The following is a 9,771-nucleotide window of genomic DNA, read 5'->3' as shown; positions in this document are numbered from 1 at the left end:
GGCCCCACTTGTGAATCATAGCTTTTGGGAACTTCACCTTGAAGAGCAGGAAAGAGTCTTTCTTCAGGTAGAATTGATCTTGTTAATCCTTTCTGCTGGGATCATTGACTAAGCTCCTTCATTTGCCAAAAAACCCAAAAACCCCCCCAAAAACCCCGCACAATAAGAAACACAGCTGCTTGTGGTGGTCCCATCCTCCCTTATTCAATTGTTCAGCGGTTTAACATTTCAGCCCGAATGCTGCAGACCTACTTTTAATTCTCTCTTCTAGCTGAGAGGATTCAAGGCCACGTTGTTCCAGCCCTCCACACAAATGACCTAGCTACAAAACAACTAAATTAATAAAAAAGAAAAGAAAAAAATACCCCACCATGAACGCTTCCATGTTCTGCTTACCCACTTCAGCGAGAACCCACTTCTGCGTGGCTGTCAGCGAGACTTGATTCTGCCAGGACTGAGAACTGCAATTAGTCTATAAAACCAGTGTTACTAGTTTCAGACAGGCACAGACCTTTAAGGTGTCATCAGAGGTGAGTGGGGGTTTAAAATTTCTTTGGAAGAGGCCTCTGAATTACCCACCAAAAGTCCATTTTTATCAGTCCCTCTGACATGTTTTTATGAGAGCATTAAAAGCCATTAAACTTGAGAGAGTAAACCAAATATTCTCCCAAAGGCAAGGCTGAGAACAATAGCATTAGTGAATTCCAGTTCATCATCACAAGACCAAATGACATATAGGTGTTGCTATACAGCCCTGGCCTATAAGCAGGAACTGGGGTTTAACAATTGGGCATATATTGCTACAGATAAATACCAGCTGCCTCACTCAGAGCCTCAACAGTTGAGTTTATATCACAGGGTTTAGTCTTTCATATGTAAACAAAGTTATGTAAGCATATACATTTGAATTTGGAGGAGTTTTTCAAAGCTAATCTTACAAGTGCTTACAAGACAAGGATGCTTACTGAGATGCTGAGAAATGAAATGCAGGAGCGGTGTAACTGGTTTGTCTCGCGGAAGGCCTTGAGTCCTTTTGAAACCCAATCTTTTTCAAACACACCACGTGCGTGTTTGTACGTACACGACTGCAACACCAGCTTACACATACCTCTTTATACTGTCTTCTGTGATGAATGAATTTGATTAAAGAGCCAAAATTCAGTGCCTACAAAAGCTGCAAGGTGAAAAATCCCGACAGCACGAGCGCTTGGTTGCGACAGCAGAGCTGCTGCGGGAACTGGCCGCGCTCTCCTCTCCCTGCTGCACGCACGGAGCAGTGAGCGCCTCGGGACTCGGAAAAACCCGACCCAGCAGCCGCGAGCCGTTTGCCCTCCCCGTCCGTGCTAGGAGCTGTAACGCCACCTACTGATGGCCCCGGGTACTGGCCTCGCCTGCCCAGCCCCCTCCCCTCGGGGAGCCGGGCGGCCACCGCGGCAGTGCCGGTGGTGCGCGGGCAGGGGGACGGCCCTCCGCCGGTGGGCTGGGGCTTCGCCTCCTTCAGAGACGGCAAAAGTGGTTTCACTGGGAGTTGACAAAAGTTCTTTTTCGAGTTTTTACCTTTGCCCCGTCTAAATGTAAATATTTTCAGCAAAAAAGCAGCAACTGGGAGAAAACTTATTTTTGAAGCACTTGGATTTCTCCTTCTGTCATCCCTGAAAGCATTTTGAACCCTTTCGCCCACCTCTCTGTTTTTCAGGGTCTTCCCTTACTCTTCTTACAGACCTATGTCAGCATTCTGTAATCCTTTGTATGCTCACACAGCTCCCCTTCTTTTGCAGAGAACTGGGGCTGAGGTAGAGCAGAAGCTTCAGAGCCCTTTCCCTCAGGTACAGTGGATGATTTTTACGGCATTGCCCCTCTCAAGAGAAGACAGTCCTGGCAAGTTATTCGTGAAAGAACAGTGTATTTCTAAAACAAGTAATCACTGTCCTCTAATGAAATTTAATAAAAGTTCAGTTCGCAGTAGCATCCTACCAAGAAACAGCAAAAGGCTCTCAGCCCAACGACTTCTCTTAAATTTGTAACCTAAATTCTTAAGGGATAACAATGTCATTCTTAGAAGTGACAGAAGCAGCTCTGATCACCCTTTCTCACAAGACCAACAGAAACAAGTATTCAGATTAGGACAAAGTTGCTTGAGAGTACTGTAGCAAACCTGCTATGCATTCCATACCACAAGAACTAGACAATGTTAATTATAAGAAATGGAAGACTGCCTCCTTCTCATACCTCCAAAGCACCACTCTCAGCAGAAGCTCTTAAAAATATATTGTATATGGTTTCATCTGGAAAGCAAGAATAACATTTTTGGATAGAAAACAGAGAGAGAGCACACCTTCCTTCTTCATCCAGCCCCACTGCACTTCGAAAAAACATGGGAAAAGAAAGAAGAAAAGTTGCAATGAAATGGAATCAGTTCTGTATTGCCAGTCCTGCAGATCTGGTAAGAGGCATCACTTAAGCATTCTACTCACACGTGGTATTTTTTTTTTTTTTAAGAAAACACCATAAGTTTTTAAAAAGCAGTGTTAATATTGTACTCAGTATCACGAAATGGGGGCGCTACTGTGGTAAAACACCCCCTCAATTAATCCATATGATTTAAAATGTTTAATGTGCAAGTCCTGGACAGGAATCATTAATTTACAATGTACTAAAAATCTGAAGGATGGGAATTTCTTCATTGTATACGCTCACAGTAGTAAGTGAAGTACTCAATCGCTGAAGTACAAACATCGGTACACTTAAGTGACTTACACTTCATTTTTAAGGCAAAAATGGATAACAACACAACTGCATACAGTTGCAAAAATATTCACAGATATGACTAGATACACAGTCCACTTCTAGCATGAAAATTATAATGATGTACCTAATATAGGAGCGTTTTATTTGAAAAGTTACCATTAAAAATGTAAAATTAATCTAGCTAGGATAAGTAGCACTGACATTTTTACCTGGGCCTCCACACTCATTGATCTTTGTCCCTAAACCTCTGTCACTGTAAGCTCTCCCTGCTCCTCTCTCCCTGTCTGTTTCCAGTCTTATTACAAAGGTGCAGGTGTGCCTGAGTAGCCCCAGAGACCACAGAGGAAAAAGCTGGAATGTCAGAAATATATGCAAAAGGTCCCAACAAGAAAAAAAAAGAAAAAAACAGATCCTGAGAAATGAAATTAACGGTGGTGGGAGGCGGGAAGCTATCTGCAGGTATCAGGTGATTTGCTCAGTCATCCTTGTCTTTTGCTCCATGTTTCAGGATGCGCGTGAATTCAATGTAGTTGAAATTCCCCTTTTTATCGATGGGGGCCTCTCTGTACAGCTCATCCACCTCTTCATCTGTGAACCTGTCTCCCATCGTCGTCAGCAGCTCCCGCAGGTAGTCTTCCTGGATGAACCCTAGAATGAGACATATAAAGAGAAACAAAAAAGAGAAGCCATTTCTTAGCTGAGTCTTCAAAAGCAGTAAGACAGACATACCAACAAGACATGGAATTAGCTTATACAGCATGTAATATATGCATTTGCACCAAGGGCCCAAAATACTTTCTTAACTGAATTCTAAAGAAATTCCTTGAATGCAAAAGGGAAAAGAGGGAAGCTTAATGCATTGCATACAGATTTAAGAAAAGAGGGCCTGATCTGCTGTGATCTAATAACAGCTGTTTCCATGTATTGATCTTCAACAGCTCAGAGTGGGAAAACAAGTTCCTGTCACTGCTAGTCTTGATTACGCAAGCTGTTCTCTGAATTATATTTTTCTTGACTTAATTAGATATATTTTTGCATCCTCTATGAACTAGTTTCCTCTGGGGACTAAAAAACCACTGGTTGGCTCTTCACTGCTGCACAATACTGTTGCTGGAGGCAGTTTACGTGCACACAGTGAACTGCTGGCAAGCGTCCAGGGAAAGAGTTTGTAACAGAAAAGACTTTCAGACAAGATTGAGCAAGTTAACTCTGGAGGGAGGAAGAATGTTTACTGTGGAGAGGTAGAGATGGAGAAGCTAGTAAAAAAAAGAAGGTAGGATATATTAAAGTTATTTATTTTAGGCTAAAACATTAGCAGAAGATTTTGGAGGAAATTAAAAAATACAAAAATGAGCAGTTGCTAAGTATGTTCTGTTAATTCAATTTCAATAGGTGGGCAGAACCACCAGTTGCCAAATAATTCCAGGGAAGTTGAGAGATGAAAAAAGGAATGCACATAACAAATGGTAGACAGAAGAATGCAGAAACTACTTAATGTTGAAAGAAGACCTGCCATGCTTTTAAATACACAACAGTTGCTTCATTTGAGAAAGAAACTGGTTATTGAACTTTAGTTGGAGAAATAACAACTGAACAGAGGAAGTAGAAGTACATTCCAAAAAAACCCCCAACGTAAACTGTGCAGAACAGCTGGAAATCATATGTAGACTCCCACATCAACTGATCCAGATTCAATTAGAATGTGATTAATAAAAAAAAAAAGTTCTGCTTTGGAAAAAAAGAGTTGAATAACTTAAGCAAGCAGATTCAGTAGGGAGACAAAGCCAAACGGGGCATCAGGGGACCAAAAGGCAGTCAATGAGCATGACAAATTATCATGGGGTTGGTGTATGCTGCAGGGAAGGGAGAAACCCCTGTGTTTCTACACTAATTAAAATGGCATCGTATCCCAGTGTAGGCAAGCCCTTGACTACTGACCCCAAATTAAGAAGGCTAACAGCAGTGTTCTACGTTAAAACCAGGGAGAACGTTTAGTTAGCCAAGCCCATCTTAATCGGGTCAAATTTTGGAGTCGTCTTTTGCAGATGTGCAAAAAGAAGGGGAAAAACCAGCTGAACAGATGAGGTTCTATTTCTGCAGTCCTACCGGCAGCGATGAGAGAAGACACAGGGATCAGTATTCAGATAACGCAAGGCCTTTGGTGCTGCAAGTTTAGCCTCAAGGACTTAATTACTTCTGGCTGAACAGCTAGATATCTTAAACACTGAACTAGATTGCCAGACTAGGAATATGCTAGAAGTTTTAGCAGCAACAAATTGTAAAGCAAAGCATACTCCAGCCTTCAACGTAGATGGGGAATAACAAATTAACGAAGCAAAATCTTAAAGCAAAGCATACTCCAGCCTTCAACGTAGATGGGGAATAACAAATTAACGAAGCAAAATTTCAGATTTATCTTGTGGCAAACAGCACAAAACAGATGCAGTGCAGGATCAAAGAGCAGATAAAAGATGTACCAAATGCAGACAGATAGGATTTTTATACTATTTTTACAGTACTACACACAATAGTAATGTTGAAGCAATATACCCAACTAGATTTGCAATATAGAAAATGTAAGTAAAAACCAACAAGTAAAACTACCTTATCCTCATCAAAAGCATCTGATTTATATTATTCTATTTCAAAAGGACTACACTGATGTAGAGCTAGAAAATCAGGCCTGTAACACACACGCACATGGAGGTTATGAAGGGAAAAAGAAGGTGGTTTACATAGCTGGAAATGCTTTTGTTCGTTTTTAAAAGAAACAAACTGATTGGAAGACAAATTTGAGAGTAAAACGAATAAAGGGCAAACATAACACGAGTTCTATAAATACATCACACGGTATTTTGAAGACTGCATTTTTACTATTATGAATCAAAAAAAATCAATGCAACAGCATAACTAACATGTTTCCTGGTTAAAATTTGAGGATGACATGAGACACAAAAGTGGCTGGAACCATTATCAAATCATCCTAGGACAGAGTTGAAAGATAATAAAATCAATCTTATCAGTACGTGGGGGCCTGAACTAGTAACTTATTGTTTACACAGACGTAGAAGGTTACTGTTCAAAAGAACTGGCAGGACAATAATTCTCTTTATATCGTAATTCACAGGCTCTTGTTTTGGTGTGCACAAAAAAACCCCTGTAGCACAGTGAGTCAGACTACCTGTGGAGAGAAAATAATTAACCTACTAACAAAACTTCCTTCTCTAGGAGATAGTAAAGAGATTTCCCTTGAGAGGGAGGAAGTAAATTAACATTTGAAAAGGCCTTACCAACAGAAGGCCTGTTTACCTACACCTCAGCAGGAAGGGGATGCTCTTTGAAAAGGCAAAAGGTGCTAAAAATACACAGACTCAGAATAGCTGTTTGAAATGGAATAATATCCTTTGAAAGGTTCAGAGCACATATGCACAGGTCAGATTGAAATATTGCGGTGGACAGTTGTGAGGAAAGTTATAGGTGCAATGACATCCCTAGTGAAGAGGCTACGTAATTATGGCACGCGCTAGTAAGACATGTTCACAACACGTCAAAGTGCTGACATTCTGTAATTCTGCAGAGCTATCCAAGGATTCATCCCTGGTTGCTACACACTTCTCCAGAATCTTATCCTACATAATAAATAAAAGCACAAACTCTAACCTCAAGATCACAGACACAACCTTGAAAGTCCGATACAGTAAAACTGAGCTTTGTGTTTTCCTCTTTCTCTATATCTCAGTACTCAAATCAGTCCAATCTGTCATTCCCATCTTCCAGACCCCAACTGGTTTTTATCTTTAGATCATTAAGGGTACAGCCCTTCCTTGCAACCTGAAAACAAACAGAGCTGCGAGTGAGGGCACGACATGGCGTTTGTCATCGGAGCCATAACATACACTAGGCAAGATGAGGGTTCAAAAGAATTTATGTAGTCTGGACCGCCTCTCTTGAAATACTGGAAACACTAAAGAATTCAGATGCATCTCAGATCTACTGCAAGGGAGGACAAACTCAGTTGTATTACAGATTTCACATCTGTCACCTTTTCAATGTCATAGAATATCACGTATTACCAATTTGAATTCCTCATCTTAGAGCAAATGCATCTTATTTTGCACTCTGAGGAACATACAAACTGCCCAGTTAAAACATTCTTCTTCAGAGCCTCACAGAAGAACATTACTACTAGTCCTCAGTACTCCCCCAGAACACCCAGACGGGTTTTACTCTCACTCAGTAATCAAGACAAATTCTCATTACTTGGTTGAAAACGTCATCTAGGATTACTGTGCCATGTTTCATTTATAAAGGTGCGAAAATCAGCATGCTATTTAGAAACCCAAATAAACAACATAAAAGTACCCCCACCCTCCATGCGGCTGAGTTTCACCCACATACCTGTTGCTTCTTCATCAAAGCAAGCAAACGCATTCCTGATTACATCTTCCGGATCGGTGCCATTTAACTTCTCACCAAACATTGTAAGGAACATCGTGAAGTTTATGGGGCCTGGAGCCTCATTCATCATGGCATCTAAGTATTCATCCGTTGGATTCTTTCCTAGGGATAAAGGGATTCATATTTGGTTTAGCTTTCAAACTAAAAGAAAAAGCAAGCTGAATAGCTCAATACAAATGGAGACACTTCTCATAAGCTATCCCAAACACAGTATTCTAAATATTATTTAGAATATAATAATGTAAGTATTGCACAAAGTTGTTTGGCAACCATGAACAGAAAAGTGACATTACCAAGGGAGGCGAGCATATCGTGCAAGTCCTCCTTGTCAATGAAGCCGTCCCTGTTCTGGTCGATCATGTTGAAGGCCTCCTTGAACTCCTGAATCTGCGACTGATCAAACATTGCAAATACATTGGAAGTGGCACGCTGAGGGCGCTTCTTGGTGGTCTTCGTCTTTGCCTTTTTGCTGGACATGTTGATTTTTGGACACTAGGGAGAGAAGTAAATACAGTAAGATACAAGATCAGAGTTAGGACTTACACACACACACGCACCCCCCCCATACTAAGGTTTAATGTTAAAAGTTCACAGACAGAAAAACATCTAACACACTTCCATTTCCTCTCATCAGAACATATATCCCCAACCAAGAAAGGAAAAAAAGAGAAGCATGAAGTACAAACAACTGAAAGACAGACTCTTAAATAAAAACAGTCACTAAAAGAAGACACATTTAAACTTGAATTTCCCTCTTCAAAAGGACAGCTTTTATCTGGTATCCCTTCTTGCTACATGCACCTGCAACAAGGGAGCTCAAATTGGTCTCAAGTGTAAAAGAGCAAAGCCAGGTTTTGAAAGCTGTTGTTAAGCCTGTGAAAGAGCTCTGTATGGATACGGATACACAACAACTGTGTGCAATATCAGGTAGTAGAGGAAGGAGAAACGCAACTCAGTAGACCTGAACAAACTCTGAACTGCCTATACTTGACACCTGACAGTGGTAAGAAGCCGCTGTCTGTATGATGGGTCTCTCTCCCTGCCTTGCCTTCCATTATTTAAAACAGCCTAAAACCATGGAAGGTATATTTCTGCTCATACCAACAAGTTCTGCCTGACCTCCATTTACTTTTATGCATTTAATTTTACCTGAAATATACTACAGGTCTGCCATACCTGAAAGCTGACTTCTGCTGCCTACTCCTTTAAGCAAAAAGGGAAAGCGACAAACTCACACGGCTTTTGCTCATCTCCCTCGACCAAGTGCTCCAAAAAAGGTACTGTCACCTGTAACACCCAGAGCTTGGGTCTGAACAACACAGAAAACGGATCCAGGCACGGCCATTCTTGTCACTACCACTGTCATTTAATTTACCTGTTGCTACGCCTGCTCAGGTTTCCATCGTACGGGGCTGCACAGCAAGCTTTAAGATTTTATAAAATGAACAGGGGGAGACTACGCTTGTCCTTTTGGGTAGGCAGGAGGGGGGGATGGGGGAAACCTGCATGCAGCCCCTCTCCGCCTTAACTGGAAGGCTGTGACCTGAAAGCAACCTGGCAGCCGCCCCTCGCCCTACGTGGGGAGAATGAAGCTCGGTGACAGCGCTCAGCTCTCCAGCGCACACCACTGAGGAGGTCTTTCACCAAAATTATTATTTTTTGGCGCCGGAGGCACGCCGAGCTCTCTCGGGAAAAGCTGCATCCCTCCCCTAGGCTTCAAGGGCGCCCAGAGCCGAAGAACCCTCGCTGCCCCCATGAAGCGTCGACGCCACCGCCGCCGGGGCCGGGGCCGCTCTCGCCCGCCGCCGGTTGAGGGTGGGGGCGGCCCCGGCGCCATCGCTTCCCCTCAGCAGCAGCTGCCCCAACGGCCGCGGGCCCGAACGCGTCTCCCAACGGTCACTGTCCCCACAGCCCGTTCCCGCCCCCAGAGCCCCCCCGCCTCACCCCAGCAGCCGCGGCGGGACCCGCTGCGAAACAGACGCGGAAGGGAGGAAGCAGCGGCGGCTCCGGCGCTTCCCGGAGAAACCATCGCGCTCCTGAGCGGCGGGTGGCGACGAGCGGCGGGTGGCGACGAGCGGCGGGGGCACCAGGCGGCGGCGGGAGAGGCAGCGGAGAGCAGCAGACCGGCAGCGAGGCCTTGCCCCTTACCGCTGGCAGCGCCCCGCTCCTCGGGGCGGCCGGCTCGGGACGTCCCCGCCGCCGTCTCCCCCCCCGCCCCGGCAGCGTTGACGCGGCCCGGGGGAAGTGGCCGCCGCCGGTGCGCGGCCCCGGGCGCCGCCTGCAGGTGTCGGGCGGCGGGGAAGGGGCCGGGGGGCGCCGCTGGCGGCTGGCGCTGCGGAGCGGGGCGAGCCGAGCCGAGCCGAGCCAAGCCGTGCCGTGCCGTGCCGTGCCGGGGAGAGCCCAGGAAGGTGATGCGGGAAGGAAGGTAAGCCCGAACTGCCTGAAAAACGCGTGGCTGGGACCGGGGGTACGCGGAGCTGCTGCGGGCTGGGGCCGCCGGCACCCGAGCGGGGCGGGGGCACGGGGACACCCCGCTCGGCGCCGCTGTTTGAGAGGCGGACAGGC

General features: G+C 44.8%; 1 protein-coding gene across 1 annotated transcript; it reads right to left on the bottom strand.

Annotated features, from left to right (window-relative positions):
* Nucleotides 1–2,251: 2,251 nt before the first annotated feature.
* LOC101921847 (myosin regulatory light chain 2, smooth muscle minor isoform) lies at nt 2,252–9,304 on the bottom strand. Its single transcript, XM_055799273.1, has 4 exons — nt 9,151–9,304; nt 7,500–7,698; nt 7,147–7,308; nt 2,252–3,396 (listed from the first exon to the last, which is right to left on the bottom strand). Exons 2-4 carry the CDS (start codon nt 7,681–7,683, stop codon nt 3,224–3,226), a joined length of 519 nt encoding a protein of 172 aa, XP_055655248.1. The 5' UTR covers nt 7,684–7,698; nt 9,151–9,304; the 3' UTR covers nt 2,252–3,223.
* Between the last annotated feature and the right edge of the window lie 467 nt (nt 9,305–9,771).

Source organism: Falco peregrinus, chromosome 3 (genome assembly GCF_023634155.1).
Source record: "Falco peregrinus isolate bFalPer1 chromosome 3, bFalPer1.pri, whole genome shotgun sequence".
Taxonomy (NCBI): Eukaryota; Metazoa; Chordata; class Aves; order Falconiformes; family Falconidae; genus Falco; species Falco peregrinus.
Note: the sequence above shows the minus strand (reverse complement) of the source record. Positions and strands in the feature narration are given on the sequence as shown.